Source organism: Mixophyes fleayi, chromosome 2 (assembly GCF_038048845.1).
Source record: "Mixophyes fleayi isolate aMixFle1 chromosome 2, aMixFle1.hap1, whole genome shotgun sequence".
NCBI lineage: Eukaryota > Metazoa > Chordata > Amphibia > Anura > Limnodynastidae > Mixophyes > Mixophyes fleayi.
In genome coordinates this window covers 366,341,971-366,363,804 of record NC_134403.1, presented here as the reverse complement: position 1 = coordinate 366,363,804, position 21,834 = coordinate 366,341,971, and the positions used below count along the sequence as shown (strand labels likewise).

General features: G+C 40.9%; 1 protein-coding gene across 1 annotated transcript in view; it reads left to right on the top strand.

Moving 5' to 3' along the window:
• The first annotated feature begins 4,588 nt into the window (after positions 1–4,588).
• Positions 4,589–21,834, top strand: part of LOC142139600 (myeloperoxidase-like) — a 57,649-nt gene continuing 40,403 nt past the window's right edge. Inside the window, exon 1 of the mRNA XM_075197340.1 lies at positions 4,589–4,776. Coding sequence (XP_075053441.1) covers positions 4,725–4,776 — 52 coding nt within the window. The 5' untranslated portion in view covers positions 4,589–4,724. The remainder of the gene's footprint in view (positions 4,777–21,834) is intronic.

Below are 21,834 nucleotides of genomic sequence, written 5' to 3'. Positions count from 1 at the left end.
GAAAGAACAAAAAATTAATAGTGATGATAAGAAGAAAAATGAACATGGCCCAATGTGAAACCCCGGTAAATAAACCTAAGTGTTATACGGGGAAAAATATATGGGAAAAAGGTGTATTAATTAAATTGGCAAAAACACACAAAAAAACATACAAAATATAATATATAAAAATAATGAATATAAAATAACAAACAAACAGAGACAAAACAATAAACAAAACATACAAACTATCCCAAAGTCTAGGGCAATATATCAACCGAACATCTAAAGAAGGGAAAGAGTAGTTGTACTGAATGTGCTGCCAACAACTGATATTTATTCATCCTCATGACATTAATAACTTGGCTTACCGTGACCTGTTCATCCAGATTCCATGGTTCTGACTTTGCTTACCTGCAGTGGCTGGCTGGCAAATATCAGCCTGGGAAGGGGGGGGGGGGGGCGATACGTAGCTCAGCAGCCTATTGGGAACATTTTAAAGGAAAAAGAATGCCTTCTTTATCGGTTGTGATCCCGCACTGCCTGCCCTGATCCTTTATTGTTTGACATTGTCTCTGTCTCAATCCTACTTCTGTCACTTCTGCAACTTTTTGTAATTCAGCAAGTGCTATCCTGTTCTGTGTGACTAAACCACACTTTATTAACTGAGCTAATGATTTATTTTTCAGAAAAAGTACAGCACATACTAGTTACAGTTTCTCCTCTGCAGAGCATTGCCCCTTCTTCTTTGTAGTCTATTTAATTGCTGATTATTCTATTGTTCTGCACAATTGCACATTCTTTCTTTAATTTGCTGCATTAGTAAAATTCAGATTAGTTTACTATCCTCTCCCATTGACAGATATGTATATTGCGTAGATAACATAATGTTTTTGTATCAGAAATAGGCCTAAATCTGGATTTACTGCTGACGTTAAGTGCCCGCTGTTTGCACAGTTCCTCCAGGTTTACGGGTAAGCGCATGAATTTGCATTGGCTGCTATGGTTTATTTTCATGGATTTATTTATCCATGGTGAACTACAAATCACTCAGAATAAAATTGGAAATAATTTTACTGGAGTAATTTGAAGTCTACTTAAGCAATTGAATTGTGCTTAAATTTGTATTTAGCCATTTTGTGTTTATTATACTGTATTATGTAGTATGTAATATATACAATGTTTATACAGGTAAAAAATACTAGTAATAATACAGTATTTTATCACATGAAACTGGTGATCATATGCCGTCCTCCAAGACTTTCCATGGCCTGCAGCTTTCGTGCTGGATTAGATTGTGCAACACCTAAATTTTAATCCAGCCTGTAAATATGTGTTTACAATACACTGCCAAAGTCGTATAATTGAATGAAAGAAAGTATATTGATTAATATTGTTTTACCGTGCGATTGCATTCAGTACGTCACATGTCATGACGCAATCGCACGATAAATAACGCACGCATACACTCGCACTTACACATTCACTTATTATATATATATTTCATATTTATTAAGGTTTTAATCCACATTAATTTATTAGTAAAATGTATTAGATTGTTTATTTATGCATATATAATACTGTAGTAAAGGTTTTTAGAGTTTGGTCTCATATTAAAGCTTATTTCAATTGCAAAACAAAACCAAAACCAAAACCAAAACACGCAAGGGCGGTTTTGCCAAAACCAAAACCAAAACCAGCATTAACCCGTTGTGGACACAATAGCGATCGCAAGATACAAGCAATATGAGATTAATGCTCAAAAATACTTTTCTGTGGGTCAGTTTGAACTGGTCATTCAGAGTCAAATCAATGGGGTGGGGGAAGTTTCCCCTCACCCTTTGTAAAGATCAAAAGAACTGACCTATAACTTGCAAGGAAATGGAATATCATTAACCCTGCACCAATAAGTGTAGGCCAAGATGGGGAGGAAGACAATCAGGTTTCTGTGCAGAATTAAGGACGGCCTACCAGGAATAAAACTGTTTCTTTTCATAATTTATTAGCTTTACAATTACCTTACTTATCCGTGAAACAAGTAGAGCACTAAATTAAGTTAATTTAGGCCAAAAACAAAATGATTTTTAAACAAAATTGCAAAACAAAACCAAAACCAAAACCAAAACACGCAAGGGCGGTTTTGCCAAAACCAAAACCAGCATTAACCCGTTGTGGACGCAATAGCGATCGCAAGATACAAGCAATATGAGATTAATGCTCAAAAATACTTTTCTGTGGGTCAGTTTGAACTGGTCATTCAGAGTCAAATCAATGGGGTGGGGGAAGTTTCCCCTCACCCTTTGTAAAGATCAAAAGAACTGACCTATAACTTGCAAGGAACTGGAATATCATTAACCCTGCACCAATGAAGAACTCATTAAGAGTTGTAATCTGTACAGTATATACAAAGATGCTGGCTTTTGTTCTCTCTCTTTGAACCTGGCTACATGTGAGCATGGCTGTGTTCCATGGACCTCGGTGAAGCTCTATAAGGAAAATGTAATGTATTCAGTGTTTTATACTTTCCTGCTTTAATGTACCATCTTTAATATGTATCATATATAGGCTATATTGTACTGTATTGTACTTATTTATTGAACTGCTAAACTTTTGCTTTTGCTAAATAAATTGCTTGTGCTTCGGAACCGCACAAATCGCTTAGACAATGATTATTGGAAAACGATGAAATTACTTTAATAACACATACAGCCCGCCACCCTGTAAAAAAATACCAAACATACACTGCGTCAATACACAGATCTTGTAGTGTCTCCCAATGTATGATAGAATAGTACATTCTTGAAAAAAGAAAAGACTTGCACTCATAGCCCCTGTTGTTCCAGATGCTGTGCACAAAACGGTTTATCTGTGTTGCACTTACCGAAGTCAGCCAGTTTGAGCTCCCCGAGGTAGCTAATGAGAAGATTCTGTGGCTTTAGATCCCAGTGTAGGATGCTGCTTCTCCTTCTTCTTCTGCGGCGGCAGGAACAGTGGTGTGACGTCAGCCACACCATCAATGAGAAGGGAGGATCACATGATTGCAGGGGCGGAGCAATGATTCCCCTGTGATCATTATTGACAGCTTCCTGGCTGTCACATGATCGCAGGAGAATGATTCCTCCACCCCTGCGATCGCATTCTGCTGCTTGGCTGTCACGGTGACAGCCAGGCTGAAGACAGCAGCGGAAAGCAGAGGAGAGCAGTGGAGAGCACTGGAGACAGAGTGAAGACCAGCGCAGATGCCGTGGAGACCAGAGCAGATGCCGTGGACTGGAAGACAGTGGGCCCCCTGGTAAGTTTGTGCTGCGCCGCTGCCGGGCCCCCTGGTGAGCCCGGGCCCGGTACAACAGTACCCCCCGTACCCCCCTGATGGCGGCCCTGCTAGCAGCACTATCTATTGAATATTTTGCACTACAAGTGCTTTGGGCTCATTAAAATGGATTCAAAGCAGTCCACATATGAGCAGGATCAGCAAGCAGGTGCTGGCACCAGTCCTGATGGTAGTCTTCCCTGAACGTCATCTGGTAAAGCCTATGTAAAAGTACATAGTCTTTTTAAATCAGGGAAAAAAACACACCCAAAAAAGAAAATATATATACTTATAACTTTAAGTATATGTATAAGTGTAGGGTGCAATCTACCCCCAAATAGGAAAGGGACTTGGAGCATTTCTATATCACGTACAGTCTTGAAAGGCTGTTGTTTTGTCAATTTCACAATAAGGGTAGGGTGTCATACACAGACAGACACCAAACTGCCTTTGTCCATTTCTATTTATATTCTACAGTCTAGACTAGCTGAATTGTTTTCTATTTTACTACAAGTAGAGAGGGGGTCTGATACAGACTGACACCAAACTGCCTTTGTCCATTTCTTTTTATATTGTTCAGTCTATGCAGGCTGCTTTTTTCTATTTAACTACAAGTGGAGGGGGGGGGGTGGGCTCATAAACAGCCACCAAACTACCTTTGTCCATTTTGTTTTATATTGTACAGTCTATGCAGGCTGCTTCTTTTCTATTTAACTACAAGTGGAGGGGGAGTGATGCAGACAGAAACCAAACTGCCTTTGTCCATTTCTTTTTATATTTGACTATAAGTGTAGGCTAAGATGGGGAGGAAGACAATCAGGTTTCTGTGCAGAATTAAGGACGGCCTACCAGGAATAAAACTGTTTTTTTTCATAATTTATTAGCTTTACAATTACCTTACTTATCCGTAAAACAGGTAGAGCACTAAATTAGGTTAATTTAGGCCAAAAACAAAATGATTTTTAAACAAAATTGCAAAACAAAACCAAAACCAAAACACGCAAGGGCGGTTTTGCCAAAACCAAAACCAAAACCTGAAGGTAATCCAGATTCAAAACCAAAACCAAAACACGGGGGTTAGTGACCATCTCTAGTTGTTACCTAGAGAGGGAGCCAAGCAGCATTGTCAGTGAATTGCAATGTTATGAATAAGGCTGCAATCCTACAACTATGTCAATTGCATAAGAAGAACAGGTTGGAGGAGTAGAGAGGGAGAGAGGTGGCTGAGCTGCAGGGAGGGGCACAGTGTTACCCCTGCCAGCCACTGGGGGAAGGGGAACAGGTTTCTGGATGGGAGTGAAGTTGGGATGGGACTGAAGTTTCACTCAGGTTGATTGGGTGTCTTGTACATTGGACTCTCGGGTGAAACTAGAGGTGACAGAAGGACACCGGGATCTGCTGTGAGAGCTGCCCCTGGTCGGTGCAAGCTGCTGCCATGCACACCGCCATGATTCTGCTGCTGCTGCTGTCTACCTGCCTGTGCACAGGTGAGTGTGTGCACCCCTCTCTGCCTGCTGGGGGCGCTGGTGGGTCCTTTGTTTGTCAATGCAAAATGTCACTCCTCCCCCCCCCCCTCACCTCTTGAAGGGTGGTCGTTTCATAGTTGGGGCGACAGAGGCAGTGCGCATGCGCAGGACACCTGGCACAGGTGTAACACGGTCAGGTGCTTCCTGTCATACTCACCTGAGACACCTTCAGCCTGATCACCTGTGTAGTGACACACACCCCCCTAGGGAGAGATAAATTACATGTTACCTGTCCTGAACATCTGATATTCCAGAGTATATCATGAGATTACCCATTTACTTCAAGTTTTTATTAATATTATTAATATTATATTATTATCATGTATTTATGTAATGTATTTTATTTCAGCCTCAAACTATGTGAGGTAAAATAATACTATTACCATTGTTGTGGCTTGTCCCTAAAGGTATATTATGTTTCTGGTACTCAGTATACAAAGATCATCCTTGTGGGAGTATTTTTATGTCTTTTGTAGCTTACGTTTTTTTTTTTCTAATACAAAAGAATTCTTTCTGCCGCTGGGTTTTGATTCAGAGGTGCAGTTTTGAGAAGTTTCAGAACTATTTTATGTTTTTTTTGGGCAGTGAGTTGTTTGTGGGCAAATTGTTTTCAGATTTCATTAAATTCAGTGACACAAAAATCAGGAAACATTTAAAGAAACAACCTGGGGGAGTACCAACTTTTGTGGTAATAAAAGGCCAAGTATATATAGCTGGCAGGGCATGCTGTAAGTTGTAGTTCCACAACAGATCACAGGTTGCTCAAGCCTAAAGTAAAGTCAGAGAAAATCTCTGAACATTTTTTTAAGTATTTTTGGAGGTCACACAGTCCTCTTTCAGACAGGAAAAAGTTGTGTTTTTGTTGTACTACTCCCTTTCCACCCCATGAATGGAGCTTTCATTAACCGTGTCCTGTTACATCATCATAAGAAATACCTGTCTGAAAACAGCAGTGTTCGGTATTCTGGAACGTACTATGTGTATAATACTGTAAGCTTGTGTTATGCACGTTTTGTCGCTATCCAATAACGATTGTCGAATCTCGATTTGTGTTTCCAACGCACAAATATTTATTCTGAAAAAGTAGCAGAATAATTCAAGCAAAATAATAATAAGTACAGCCGTTACTTATCCCAGGCGCTCTGGATCCAGTGAACAGTCATTCAGGTCTGAAGTCTGTGGTCAAGATGACTGACCACTAGATGAAAAGCTCCTGCTTATATGCAAAACAGAAAGACAGTAAAACAATGTAGATGGTGTGGCTTGCTTCTATTGGTCCAGGTTTCAGGAAGGTCCAGGGGGTTGCAGATCATAGGCTAGTTCAAACTAAAGAATCCAAAGGTGGGGGGTCATCTCTCCAGGAGTTGTACTCCAATCTTCCTGCCAAGACTCCAGTTACAACTAGTCCATTAGCATTTTATAGTCAGCATCATATTAAAGGTTTATTTCCTAACATCAATAACTAGAGTATGCAATGTGCGATCTCTTCGCCGAATAACCCGGACAGCTGCTGATGAATAGGGGATTAAAATGATATCAGACATGACACATTTCCTTTAACCTGAACCATAGGTTTTACTAATATGCATATAACATATAATATTAAACATGAATACAACTATCTTTCGACATAAATGACTATGTGTTGCAACTACAATTAATGTGTACTATTTACACCTGTATATGTTTGTGCGAATGCGTGTAAAAGTGTAGAAACTGTTTATTGCCACGTGTTGCGGCTTGATACGCCCTTCCATGCCGTAGCGTGCTCTACGCATATTTTCGGACAAAGACAACCAAGTTTGCTCGATATTAATTGAAATGACTTTATATTTGCTGACTTCGACACTTGTTAGCTGGGCCCTCTTCCTTCTCCACCTGTTAATATCCAGTCTTGTTTTGTTTGTTCCCTATGTAATATGTTAGCCATACTTGCCAACTCTCCCGGAATGTCCGGGAGACTCCCACATTTCGCGTGAGTCTCACAGACTCCCGGGAGAGTGTAGAAATCTCCCCGATCTGCCCACTTCCTAGTGAAGTGGGCAGAATTAAGCCCAAAACGCCGTGAATCGTTTGGCTAAAATGGCGTGATTTTCGGGGGCCCGCCCCTTGCATGCCCACCTTCCCCGGCAGGCTCCCAGATCATACTTGCCATAAGTTGGCAAGTATGATGTTAGCGCTATATAAATCAATGTTATTACATTTTGTATTCCAAAGCAGTAGGTAACAAATATCATTCATGAACTTGGGAAGGAAGAAGAAATGTTGTTTACTGGTGTGAGGCGGCCATTAAATTGGACCTATAACCTTCACACAGAGGAGTTGTCCGATTTGTGGGCTGAACCTGTGTGCAAACTGTTTCCTAGCAGATTGATAGTGACATCACTGCGACCTATATTCATGAGGTGCTGGTTCCTTGTTAAATTCCTGGCTGAATTAATAGGCCACAATCTCATGAACATTAACTGAGACAACTTTAAAGTGAGAAAAGGGAAGTCAGATGCTTGGTTGCATAGGGAGAGGAATCAGTAGCAGAAAGAAGTAATAATACCACTGTATAGGTCATTGGTACGGCCTCATCTAGAATACTGTGTTCAGTTCTGGAGGCCATATCTCCAGAAGGATATAAATACATTATTGTACAAAGAAGGGCAACTAAAATGGTGCATGGCCTACAGCACAAAACGTACCCGCAAAGACTAAAAGATCTTAATATGTATAGCTTGAAGCAGAGAAGGGAAAGGGGGGACATGATAGAGACTTTCATATATATAAAGGGTTTTACAAGGTACAGAAGGGAAACATTCTACAAAGGAAGAGAAGTATTAGAACACGAGGACATGCACTGACAGTGGAGGAAGTAGGTTCAGAGGAAATGTGAGGAATATCTACTTTACAGAAAGGGTAGTGGATAAGTGGAATAGCCTCCATCAGAGGTGGTAGAGGATAATACAGTAGAGCAATTTAAACATGCTTGGGATAGACATAAGGATATCCTTGCAAAGATTAAAGGACCAAATAGGGTTTGAGAGTACAATAGGTTAATTAAAAATGGGGATGGGCCAAGCGATTCTTATCTGCCGTCAAATTCTATGGGGCATATTCAATTAGGTTTCCGGTCCGCAGTAACGCGCCAGAACGGGCCGCAAAATCAATCCACGGTACCGCAATAACGTGAATTTTCGTGCGCACCCTATAGGGTTGCGTAGGAAAATACGAGTTATTGCGGTACCATATTACCGTCAGTACTGTGCAGGTTATGCAGTAACGTGCATTACCCCGGACCAGAAACCTAATTGAATATGCCCCTATGTTTTTGAATATTTCCTTTATGAGTCGCAAGCTGATTGGGTTGAAAGAAATCGGGACACAATAAGCCCCGCCCACGGTTGTGGTAATGTGAGTAAAACCTCACCAACTTTTGGTTAAGTCCCATCCCTTTCATAGCCCACAAATCGGGATAGTTGAGAGGTATGATCAGAGAGTTATGGTGGTGAATATGAAATATTCAGAGTCCCCTTGGCTCTGTGCACCACACTCTGATTGTCCCAGTCGCTTTAAAACTAGAGAGAATGTTTACGGTATAACACTACACCTGTATTACTGCAATGGTATCTAACAGCGCACTGGCAGCCGCAAAGCACACATGGCACTGTGGCAATGCAGCCGTGAGTCATGGGGCTTCTGGTCTTGGGGCATTTCTATATCACGTACAGTCTTGAAAGGCTGCTGTTTTGTCAATTTCACGATAAGGGTAGGGTGTCATACACAGACTGACACCAAACTGCCTTTGTCCATTTCTATTTATATTCTACAGTCTAGACCAGCTGAATTATTTTCTATTTTACTACTAGTAAAGAGGGGGTCTGGTATAGACTGACAGGGTCATGGGTGGCCAAAGCTCATTGATGCGTGCGGGGAGCCAAGACTAGCCTGTTTGGTCCAATACCACAAAAGAGCTACTGTACAACAAATTGATGAAAAAGTTAATACTGGCTATAATGCAAAGATGTCAGAAAACACAGTGAATCGCAGCTTGCTGCATAGCTAAAGACCGATCAGAGTGCCCTTGCTGACCCCTGTCCACCGAAAGCACATACAATGGACACGTGAGCGCCAGGACTGGACAATGGAGCATTGGAAGAAAGTGGGCTGGTCTGATGAATCACGTTTTCTCTTACATCATGTGGTCAGTCGGGGCGTGTGGGTGTGTCATTTACCTGGGGACGAGATGGCACCAGGACGCACTATGGGAAGAAGTGTAGCCGGTGGAGGCAGTGTGATGCTCTGGGCAATGTTCTGCTGGGAAACCTTGGGTCCTGGCAATTATGTGGATATTACTTTGACACCTACCACCTACCTAAATGTTCAGAAATGGTTTGAGGAAGGTGACAAAGAGTTCAAGATGTTGATTTGACCTTTTGGTTATACACAGGGGGAGCTAATTTTTGCGCATGCTCTATGGCAGTGGTTCCCAATCTTTTGCAATTCGCGGCACCCTTAGAGTCTCCATAATTTTTTCAAGGCACCACTCCAAATCAATTACCGAGCAGTCCCGTTTTATAAGCAGTTGGGTCAAAAAAACGTAATAAGTATTTAGGTCAGGACAGAAATACTTATTTAGTTGTATGCAAAAATAATATACATAAATCCAAGGGAAAATAATATTTTTATATATTTTATTTCAATTATATTTCTGTCAAAGAATAATTTACAGCTAACTCACACTGTGCCCTCCTTCATCTCCACACACCATGCACCCTCCTTCATCTCTGCGCACTCTGTGCCCTCCTTCATCTCCACACACTCTGCGCCCTCCTACATCTCCACACACTCTGCACCCTCCTTCATCTCCACAGACTCTGCACCCTCCTTCATCTCCACACACTCTGCGCCCTCCTTCACCTCCACACACTCTGTGCCCTCCTTCATCTCCACACACTCTGTGCCCTCCTTCATCTCCACACACTCTGCACCTTCCTTCATCTCCACACACTTTGCGCCCTTCTTCATCTCCACACACTCTGCGCCCTCCTTATTCTCCACACACTCTGCACCTTCCTTCATCTCCACAGACTCTGCGCCCTCCTTCATCTCCACACATTCTGCGCCCTCCTTCATCTCCACACACTCTGCGCCCTCCTTCATCTCCACACACTCTGCGCCCTCCTCCAGCTCCACACACTCTGCGCCCTCCTTCAGCTCCACACACTCTGGGCCCTCCTCCAGCTCCACACACTCTGGGCTCTCTGCATCCTCACTCTGCCCCCTCTGCATCCTGGGGGCCATTAAGAGAAAAAAAAACTTTAAAAAAAATATAAGCTTACCAATCCAGCAGCGGGACCCAGCATCCTCTCTCCTGCCACTTGTCACTGAATGTTGGGCGTAATGATATCATCCCCCACATTCAGTGAGAAGCGAAGAGGAAGGGTGCTGGGTCCCGGGCGCCGCTGGATTGGTATTTTTTTTTGTTTTTGCTTTTCTTCTCTTCCTGGCCGTGGCACCCCTGGGAGCTGCGGCACACACTTTGGGAACCGCTGCCCTATGGCAATAATTCGGTGGGGTGTGTTCTGAGGAGGATCACTACTGCTACACTTAAAGATAAACAAAGACATAGAATATTACATGCTTTTCAAGCAGAGCAGCATGAAATGCAACAGTTGAAACAAAGTCCTGACAGCGTGGGACCGTCCTGAAAAATCAGGACTTTTCCTCCAGAATAGGAACGTGTGCAGACTGTGCTGATCTCTCCTATCTGTTCTTGCAGCTTTGATCACCTGGGGCTGTTGCTGGGGTTTTTAAGCCGCTTGTTCTGATCCCGGAATTTTGGGTTCTGCTTGGAAAGGGTTAGGTTCACTTCACTTCCTGGGAAGGCGAGCAACGAGCGAACACTCTAGAGGGTAAATGTATGAAGCTCCGATTTCTGCAAGTCGCCGGAAATCGTCGACTTTGCAGGGGAAATTTTAAGAGGCGATGGCTTGTAAAATAAATGGGGACTATGGGCTCTAAAATATTGTAGCAAAATATTATCCATGGTGCATAGCCAGACCTTATGATACAACCCACACATATTTATCAACAAACCTATTTGTTGATAGTAAAGCCAATAAAATTACTTATAACAAATTAACTTAATTGCTCCTAGCAATAAAGGTGAAATTCTAGCATCGCTAAGCTGCATTCTGAAAAACCAACCTAATTTAAGTAGAAACTGCTTATAATTGTTTGCAACTGACGAGATCAGTCCCCATCCATGTATAACTATTTGCCTATCTTCTGACCTCTCCCAGTATTGATTTAAATATCTCTCTGGCAGAGTCTTCTCTATTGTAGATCCAATCTTCTGTTGTTTCTAGGGTGGGACTCAAATTGATGTTTTATTATGGAGTGACAAACTGTGAGCTAATAGAATGACCTCTATGTGCCGATGTATTCACAATAATCTTCCTGGCCGTTGTACAACGTATCATTTGATGCAATCTTACGTGCTTGAATCAACTGACTTGTAGGCAAGTTATGAAATAAACTCTCTGGATAATTACTTTTAGCACGGAAGAAATTGTTTCAGTCCGTGAGTTTTCTGTCATAACACCATTATTATTTATGACAGATACATACTATTAATCCAGGCTACAGGAATCGTATTCTGCTGGGAATTTAATCATAAATTGAAATGCACTAAAAAAAGATATTATCCTTCTCCACAGAAAGCTGCAATATGTGTGCTATAATGCTCATTTTGAGCCTCCTTTAGTATTTGTCGATCCAGTTAAAAGGTGCAAGCTTGCTCTTGCCAAAACATGTTGTGATACAAGGGGAGCAAAGGCAATTTGTTGTATGCAGTGAAAATACTACCTGCTTTTGTCTGTAGTGCACACACATTGGGCAGATTTGATTTAACACTGCAGTTTAGAGTTCAGTTAGGATACGCCCCCCCCCCTACCCATCTCTAAATGTGTACTTCAATTTGTGCTCCTTGCCCAGCAACACAGCTTGATTTTGCCAAGGTGCAATTTCTATGTGTATTTTTGTCTTTAAATGACTTCCTATGAGACAACAAGCTCTCATCAATGGGCAATTTATATAGCTTGGCAAATGTTGGAGCAAAGATTGCTCCCATCATCGTTCCCTTTGTTTTGCAGATAATATTTTCACTGAAACGAAGAAAAATTCTTAAACTCATGCAAAAATCTGAAGAAATTAATAACTGCAATATCATATTTAGCCTGTGGAGAAGTTACCTACAATGCATGGGGTGTGTAGACACTACGGGGCTAAGCGGGATGCTCTTTCGTGCATGCTCTGGTACCCGCATGCTCTTCCTCGTGACGGATACTAATGTATAAACATCAACTGTGACCAACCATTTTCATATCCCTTGTATTCAAACAAGTTAGACAACTAGTGTAATGTAAACCATTAGATGCTTGTTTCACCATCCGCTGTAAGACAGAATCAATGTATATTCCTATTGGTTCCAGTAAAGAATTAACTGCGGGGACGATTGGTCTCCCAGCTGGAGAATTAATATTTTTTGTAATGTATCTAATTAGAACCTTCCTTGGGATACTGGCAAAGTAATACATCACCAACTTCCCATCACAAATCTTTTTGAGATTTTGAATGTTGGTATTTAATTCAGTGTTAAGTATTGAACAAATCCAACGTTAATTGGCTTAAATTCAATTTCTTATTTTCAGCAATTTGTTCATGTAAATATTGAATGTGGAGTAACCTATACAGACTTTTTGGATACAATTTTGCACACATTTGTTGGTAAAGGAGAGATACAACATGCCCTTGGGATTCTGTTGACCTTAATGTATGTGGAATGTGTAGAAATGTGAAGCAACAATTTCCTTTTAAGATGATGACTAATGTAGATTTGTTATCTCATATCGGCTACAGGGTAGGCCGTGAAAAATGTATAAAAACACAGCCACCCAATTCCAGTGTCTTCGAAACATCCTCTGTAAATCTGTAATATTTGTTGCTTTGTGTAGCTTTAGCTAGTGTTCTTTATTTTAAAGATACATATTTGGTCTCTTGATGTCGTCATCATCATCATCACCATCATTTATTTATATAGCGCCACTAATTCCGCAGCGCTGTACAGAGAACTCGCTCACATCAGTCCCTGCCCCATTGGAGCTTACAGTCTAAATGTCCTAACACACACACACACACAGACAGATGTCCAGAGTTTATATACTAGTGTCCCACACAAGTAAGTTCTGTACACCATATATTAAAAAATATTGGTAAATATGTTACTTATTTCACATTTTTGCTTGAGTTTTGTTTGTGCAAGAATTACTTTAGTTTCGGTGAAGAATATTTTTGCATTATACCTCACCCTCTTTCATCCTCCATCTCTCCCATTCCTGCTTCTTGCCCTCAGTCCCCTTACATTGGCCCTTTCCCTTTAGATTGTAAGCTCTAGTGAGCAGGGCCCTCTTCCCTCCTGTTCTCATTACCTATAAGTTTTGCTCACCAGCTACACTGCGCGCCTCCCCGTTGGGCTCTCTGCCCCTTGTCTCCACTCCTCCGTTGTCTTTGTACCTCTTTCAGTGGCTCTAAACCTGTTCGTTGAGCCTCATGCTTATCGGCACAGGTTTCAGCCTCTGCTGAATATACCCCTTGCGCCCCCTTACCCTTCCAGGTTATCAGTAGTTGTGTGGAGAGTTGTACTGTTATTTGTTTACTGTATTGTACTGTCTTGTTATTATCCCTCTTCACAGCACTGCGGGTCACATGTGGCGTTCTATAATAAAAGGTTAATAATGATATCTGCAAACAGGAGTTTCGATGACTGCTCCCTTTCCTTTGACATTTGCTAATTTGTACATGTTGCACATTAAGGATTTAATAACTAATAATGATCATTATAGCTGACATATAACTGATTTTCTGTAGATGTATCAAAAATATGTATTTTTTGGGATGAAAAGCTGATGCTGAATAATTGATAAGCTTCATTTTGGAACATAATACGTTTCACCCTGTTTAAATTCCCAGCTACGATTCTTGTAGGATGTATCTCGTGAATGCTTCTGTCATAAATAATGATGGAGATGTTATAACAGATGTTTATAGAAAACCCACGGATCGAAACAATTTGCTGCATTTTCAAAGTAATCGTTCAAAGGGGCAGATTCAATTGACCGCATTACTCTTGAAAGTAACGCGGCAGCTCCCTGAGCCTCATCGGTGGAATGACCGTACAAACGGTAATAATGCACACTATTACTGTTGTAACGCGTCAAATTAATCTGCCCCAAAGAGTTTAATAATACCTAAAAGTCAGTTGGTTAAAACATATAGTTGTAGGATCATATGAAATGATAAATTGTATCATGTCCAGGCAGATAGGATTGTGAATAAGTTTGCAGAATTGGGTCATTCTGTATCTCATAGTCATAAAATTTTTTACTGAAATTAGATAATTGCATAGAAGCTCCGACAGGAGTGATGAGAATATAATCCATTAATTTCGTTTTAGGACAGTAACACCAATTGTATTTAAAAATAAAACAAAACAAAAAAACAGCCAAACTGTTTTAGTTGGAATTATTCCTCCATAATAAAAAGGATTTGTGGTCTATCCTAGAATGGGTCATAACATTAATGTGATAGGTATGACTTTCTGGACTTAAAATCCAGGAGAAGAATGTAACAGACATCTGGAGATTGCATCTAAGACAGATGCAAAATAAATGTATAGGATGCAGAAGAAACTCAGAGGGCCGGAGTCATTAAGGAACGTATCTGCCGATTTTGTTTTGTATTGTCCGCAAAATCACACTGCGCATGCCCATAACTGGACGATACGCAACAGAATGCAGCCGTGTCCAAATCATCTTTGAGCAAATACGACACATACTACAGCCTTTGATTTCGGGGAGGGAACCGGGTAGGGAAGAGGGGGATAAACATAGGAAATATACAATAAGGGCGTTGCTGTGTAGCCACGTCCAAGTCAGAACGCTGATTTTCTGCCATACCTCTTGCATCAGCTAGAGGTTTAGTCTACGTTCTGAGTCCTACTTATATCAGTAGTGTATGCAGCTATTACATGTGTTTGCAATCAGAAGCAACTATAAAAATGTCTGTTATGTACAGAAGACTAACAAAAGTTAATCAGGCACTAGGAATCATAGATAATAGTATATGATGATGGACCGCAGCTCCCTACGATAGATATCTGAATCCATCAATAAACAAGAGTGTAGTAATTAATAGAGGGGCGCTGTATACAACAATTAATATTTATTAAAATCAGATTCGATTGAATCATAACTTTTAAAATTAATATATATGTGCAATAAATTATAGCTGCAACATATGCACAGTATTTGTAAACACCAAAATTGTTTCACAAACATATAATATACTAATACAATCGATATATCAAACTCCTAACTCACGGAGACCAAAGGCAACTGTTGAGAAAGATACTCAAAACAGGTGCGTTATTGTTTGATACAATGGGTCCATTTAGAAAAAAAGGGTGATACACATTTCCTTATCCTTGTTCTGAACTAGAAAGGAACCATGCAAAGTGAACAATGGCGCTCACAGTTCTTAAATTGCTCAATAGCATGCAGATATTAACTGTAGCAAATGTGTAACAAATAAGTCCTTTAGTTGTGGATAAATAACAACGAGTGGTTTTCTTGTATGGAATAATTACGCTCTCCTAGGTTCCACAATCATCCACCAGCCAAACAAATTGTTGTTAGCATGCCGACAATTGAATATGCCCCGAAATGTCTTACTAGAGACTATTTGTTATCGCTGCTGCAGCTTCTCTGCACGCTAACAACAATTCGTTTGGCTGGTGGATGATTGTGGAACCTAGGAGAGCGTAATTATTCCATACAAGAAAACCACTTGTTGTTATTTATCCACAACTAAAGGACTTATTTGTTACACTTTGCTACAGTGAATATCTGCATGCTATTGAGCAATTTAAGAACTGTGTGCGCCATTGTTCACTTTGCATGGTTCCTTTCTAGTTCAGAACAAGGATAAGGAAATGTGTATCACCCTTTTTTTCTAAATGGACTCATTGATTCAATCAATAACGCACCTGTTTTGAGTATCTTTCTCAACAGTTGCCTTTGGTCTCGTGAGTTAGGAGTTTGATATATCGATTGTATTACTATATTATATGTTTGTGAAACAATTTTGATGTTTACAAATACTGTGCATATGTTGCAGTTATAATTTATTGCACATATATATTAATTTTAAATGTTATGATTCAATCGAATATGTACAGAAGACATCAAGAACACCCACATAAATGTTTTTCCAGGAAAAACCAAAATAAAACAATTATTTTAAAATTTCCATGTATAATCATAAATGACTATAATATTGACGTGTAACATTACTGGAATATATATATATTTTTCTATGCGCTGAGATTTTATATTCCACATAGGTGCTGTACATGTTCTGCAGTGTCTGGTCTAGTACAGCAGAGTAAACCTACATCCATAGTCATCACCACACGTATCTTTAGATGTGTCCCTTGCTGACTGTGAGAGCACGCGGAGCCAGTTTACGTGCGGTTTAAACAAACGCATGATGCTCTCAGCATGCTGCATTAATGACTCAGACCCAGAGAGTCTTCTTTAGTCCTTGTACCCACTAGTGTCAAAATACATCCGTTTACTAGTTTTCTAAAACTTAGCACAAGTAGATAAACTCGGGTGACGTTGAAACTAGAGATGGTCACTGACCCCCGTGTTTTGGTTTTGGATTCGGTTTTGGATCTGGATTACCGTCGTGTTTTGGTTTTGGTTTTGGTTTTGCAAAACCGCCATTGCGTGTTTTGGTTTTGGTTTTGGTTTTGTTTGGTTTTGTTTTGCTATTTTTTGGGAAAATCCATGTTTTTGGGCCTAAATTAACCCAATTTAGTGCTCCAACTGTTTTAGAGACAAGTAATCTAATTGTTGAGGTAATAAATCATCCAAAAAAACAGTTTAATTCTTCGTTGGTAGGCCTATTCTACACACAAAACAGATTGTCTTCCTCTCCATCTATGCATATTGGCAATGCAGCCATCGTCTTGAATGTATATTACACCCTACACTTATAGTTAAATATGTAAAGAAATGGAAAAAGCCAGTTTGGTTTCTGTCTCTCAAGGCCCCCCTCCACTTGTATAAAATACCAAAAAATTCAGCCATTATAGACTGTACAATATTAATTGACATGGAGAAAGCCAGTTTGGTTTCTGTCTCTCTAGGCCCCCCTCCACTTGTATAAAATACCAAACAATTCAGCCATTATAGACTGTACAATATTAATTGACATGGAGAAAGCCAGTTTGGTTTCTGTCTCTCTAGGCCCCCCTCCACTTGTATAAAATACCAAAAAATTCAGCCATTATAGACTGTACAATATTAATTGACATGGAGAAAGCCAGTTTGGTTTCTGTCTCTCAAGGCCCCCCTCCACTTGTATAAAATACAAAAAAATTCAGCCATTATAGACTGTACAATATTAATTGACATGGAGAAAGACAGTTTGGGGTCACTCTGTCTCTCTAGGCCCCCCTCCACTTGTATAAAATACTAAAAAATTCAGCCATTATAGACTGTACAATATTATGAAAAATGGACAAAGCCAGTTTAGGGTCACTCTGTCTATGACACCCTACCCTTAAGGATAAATTGCCCTAACAGCAGCCTTTCAAGATGGTATGTGATATGGAAATGCCACAAGTCCCTTTCCTCTTTGGGGGTAGATTGCACCCTACACTTACATAGAAAGTTTTAAAAAGATGTTATCGGCATCATCTTCAGCTTCATCCTCACCCTCATCAGTGTGTACGTCATCATCACAGACTATCAATTCATCGCCGCTTGAATCCGCCATTAGAGAACAGTCAGTGCTTGGATGTCTTGGATGGTGAAGGCCTTCCTCGTGGAAGATGTAGTTCATTTTTATAAACATCATTTTCTCCACATTTTTGGGAAGTAACCTTCTACGGCGATCACTGACTAAGTTCCCTGCTGTGCTGAACACTCGTTCAGAGTACACACTGGAGGGTGGGCAGCTTAGGTATTGCAAAGCAAGTTTGTACATGGGTTTCCAAATGGCCTGCTTTTCTTCCCAGTAAGGAAAGGGACTGTCTGACATTTCCATATCAACTACCTCTTGAAAGTAATCCTCCACCATCCTTTGCATGTTTATACTCATATTGGATGGACTTATGGGCAAAGTGACACTTTTTTTTGAAAAATCCTTCAAACCAGCCCAGATGTTAAATTGTTCTCGTCTGCCCCCTGTGTCTTCCCTGCTTCTTTTTTGGAAATTTAATTTTTTACGAGCAACAGCTTGAGAAAGTGAAGGAGGACACGTCGTCAAGCCGAGGCCCAGTTCAGCGGCCAACTTGCTGAGCAATAGCTCCTTGCAAAAGTTCACATCTCGCTCATTTACAAGTAAAGACTCAATGTAGGTTTTAAACCTTGGATCAAGCACAGTGGCCAAAACGTACTGATCCGAGTTCAAGATCTTAATAACTCGAGGATCATTGTGAAGCGAATTAAGTACTTGATCGACAAGGCCAACATACTTTGCTGAATTGCTTGCTTTCAGCTCCTCCTTCATTTTCTCAAGCTGCTTTTCCAATAGTCTAATTAAAGGAATGACTTGGCTCAAACTAGCAGAGTCTGCACTGACCTCACATGTCACAACTTCAAATGGTTTCAGCACCTTGCACAGCACTGAAAGGATTCCCCACTGTGCAAGAGTGAAATACATCCCCCCTCCTTTCCCAATGTCATGACTTGTGCAATATGCTTGGATGGCTTTGCGCTGTTCCTCCATCCTCTGAAGCATGTACAGGGTGGAATTCCACCGAGTTACCACCTCTTGCTTAAGTTGGTGGCAGGGCAAGTTAAACTGCTCTTGGAGCTGCTGTAATCTCCTACATGCTGTGGCTGAATGCCTGAAATGGCCTGAAATTTTACGGGCCACCGAAAGCATCTCCTGCACCTCACGGTTATTTCGTAGGAAGCTCTGCACCACCAAGTTGATGGTGTGAGCAAAACAGGGAATATGTTGGAAATCACCCAGCTGTAATGCTCGCACTATATTGTTGGCGTTATCTGAAATGACATACCCTGGGGAGAGTCCGAGTGGTATAAGCCATGCATCAATCACATCTCTCAGTTTGCGTAACAAATTGTCAGCCGTATGCCTGTTAGTGAAGCCGGTGATACAAAGAGTGGCCTGCCTGTGACAAATGTTACGTAGTGGTGTACATGCTGCTGCTGTTCCTGCTGGTGAAGGTGAATGACCAACCCAGTGGGCTGTCACAGTCATATAGTCTTTGGTTTGGCCACTTCCACTTGTCCACATATCTGTGGTTAAGTGAACAGTGGGCAGAATGGCATTTTTCAGCGCAATCTCTACATTTTTACACACTTTTTGGTATAGTTGTGGAATAGCTTTACGGGAGAAATGGTGTCGCGATGGAATTCTGTAACGCGGACACAAAACCTCAATTAACTGTGAAAAACCAGCTGCGTTTATTGTGGAGATTGGACGCAGATCTAACACTAACATTGCAGCCATGGCGTCTGTGATTCGCTTGGCGACTGGGTGACTGCTGTCATATTTGCTTCCCCTCGCAAATGATTGTTTCACAGTTAATTGCTGAAATGTAGGACTGCTCATTTTATTCACCTGCCTCTGGGATGACGATTCACCCCCAGCAGCAGCAACAGCAGCAGCAGGACTAACGCTTTCTTCAGAGGAATCAATAATAGTGCCGGAGTCATCCAGCCTTAAGTGGGATGCCGGGCTAACTCCGAGCGCTACTGAGGATATTGATGAGGATGGTGTGGTGGGTGTATTTTGTAGCCGTCGGTATGTCGGTGAGCGGAGGGTCTTAGCTGATGAGGGAGTGCTTGTATTTTTTTGGGAAGAACTTTCAGCTTTTCCCAACACTTTGCCATGAACTCTCGTTAAATGGCGTAACATAGACGAGGTTCCAAGATGGTTAAGGTCCCTCCCTCGACTGACTGTGGCTTCACATACACTACAAATGGCTATACAATTGTTGTCTGGATTTGGGTAGAAATAATTCCACACATAAGAAGTGGATTTTTTTGTTTTATGCCCAGGCATGACAATGGCCTTTTTCTTGTCACGTGCCAGAACTGCTGCCACTGGTGCAGGACTTACACAAACAACCTCATCCTCATCAACATCCTCATTAGCGCCCTCGTCGCCTACACAAATCTCCCCCTCATCCTCTTCTAATTCCAAAGTGGCATCCTCAATTTGGGTATCACCGGCTACACTCGGGCTATTAAGGCACACATCAGCAGAATGCTCACGATTAGACATCCCACTGTTGGATGGACTCTCCACAGGGATTGTTGTCATTTGTGAATCAGAGCAAATATTCTCCTGTAATGCCTCACTGGTATCTTGCAGCTCAGCTTTGACGCGTAACAGTAGTTGTGCACCAATTGTAGCCTGGGTAACTTTTTGGGATCTGCCACTAATAGCCAAAGGTGAAGGCCTCATTCTCTCTTTGCCACTGCGTGTGTAGAATGGCATGCTTGCAATTTTTTTTTTATCGTCACTTAACTTTTGCTCAGTTACACTTCTTTTTCGCTTCAATACAGTAAATTTTTTTTTGGTTTTTGTTTTTTGCACTAATTTGAAAACACTCTGTTGTTTGACATCGCCTTGGCCAGATGACGTACTGGGAACACTAACATCAGGACTGGTGACAGAACCTGGTTGCTCATTTAGATCATATGTGGACTGCTTTGAATCCATTCTGAGCGCAAACCACTGGGGAGTGCTAAAAATTATTGAGTAGATACTGCTGACAGATATGACTTTTGACAGCCAGAAATATTAATGCACAATTAGGGAGGACACCCCAAAAACACTGAGGAGTGCTAAAAATTATTGAGTAGATACTGCTGACAGATATGACTTTTGACAGCCAGAAATATTAATGCACAATTATGGGGGACACCCCAAAAACACTGAGGTGTGCAACAAATTATTGAGTAGATACTGCTGACAGATATGACTTTTGACAGCCAGAAATATTAATGCACAATTAGGGAGGACACCCCAAAAACACTGAGGAGTGCTAAAAATTATTGAGTAGATACTGCTGACAGATATGACTTTTGACAGCCAGAAATATTAATGCACAATTAGGGAGGACACCCCAAAAACACTGAGGAGTGCTAAAAATTATTGAGTAGATACTGCTGACAGATATGACTTTTGACAGCCAGAAATATTAATGCACAATTATGGGGGACACCCCAAAAACACTGAGGTGTGCTACAAATTATTGAGTAGATACTGCTGACAGATATGACTTTTGACAGCCAGAAATATTAATGCACAATTAGGGAGGACACCCCAAAAACACTGAGGAGTGCTAAAAATTATTGAGTAGATACTGCTGACAGATATGACTTTTAACAGCCAGAAATATTAATGCACAATTATGGGGGACACCCCAAAAACACTGAGGTGTGCAACAAATTATTGAGTAGATACTGCTGACAGATATGACTTTTGACAGCCAGAAATATTAATGCACAATTAGGGAGGACACCCCAAAAACACTGAGGAGTGCTAAAAATTATTGAGTAGATACTGCTGACAGATATGACTTTTGACAGCCAGAAATATTAATGCACAATTATGGGGGACACCCCAAAAACACTGAGGTGTGCAACAAATTATTGAGTAGATACTGCTGACAGATATGACTTTTGACAGCCAGAAATATTAATGCACAATTAGGGAGGACACCCCAAAAACACTGAGGAGTGCTAAAAATTATTGAGTAGATACTGCTGACAGATATGACTTTTGACAGCCAGAAATATTAATGCACAATTAGGGAGGACACCCCAAAAACACTGAGGAGTGCTAAAAATTATTGAGTAGATACTGCTGACAGATATGACTTTTGACAGCCAGAAATATTAATGCACAATTATGGGGGACACC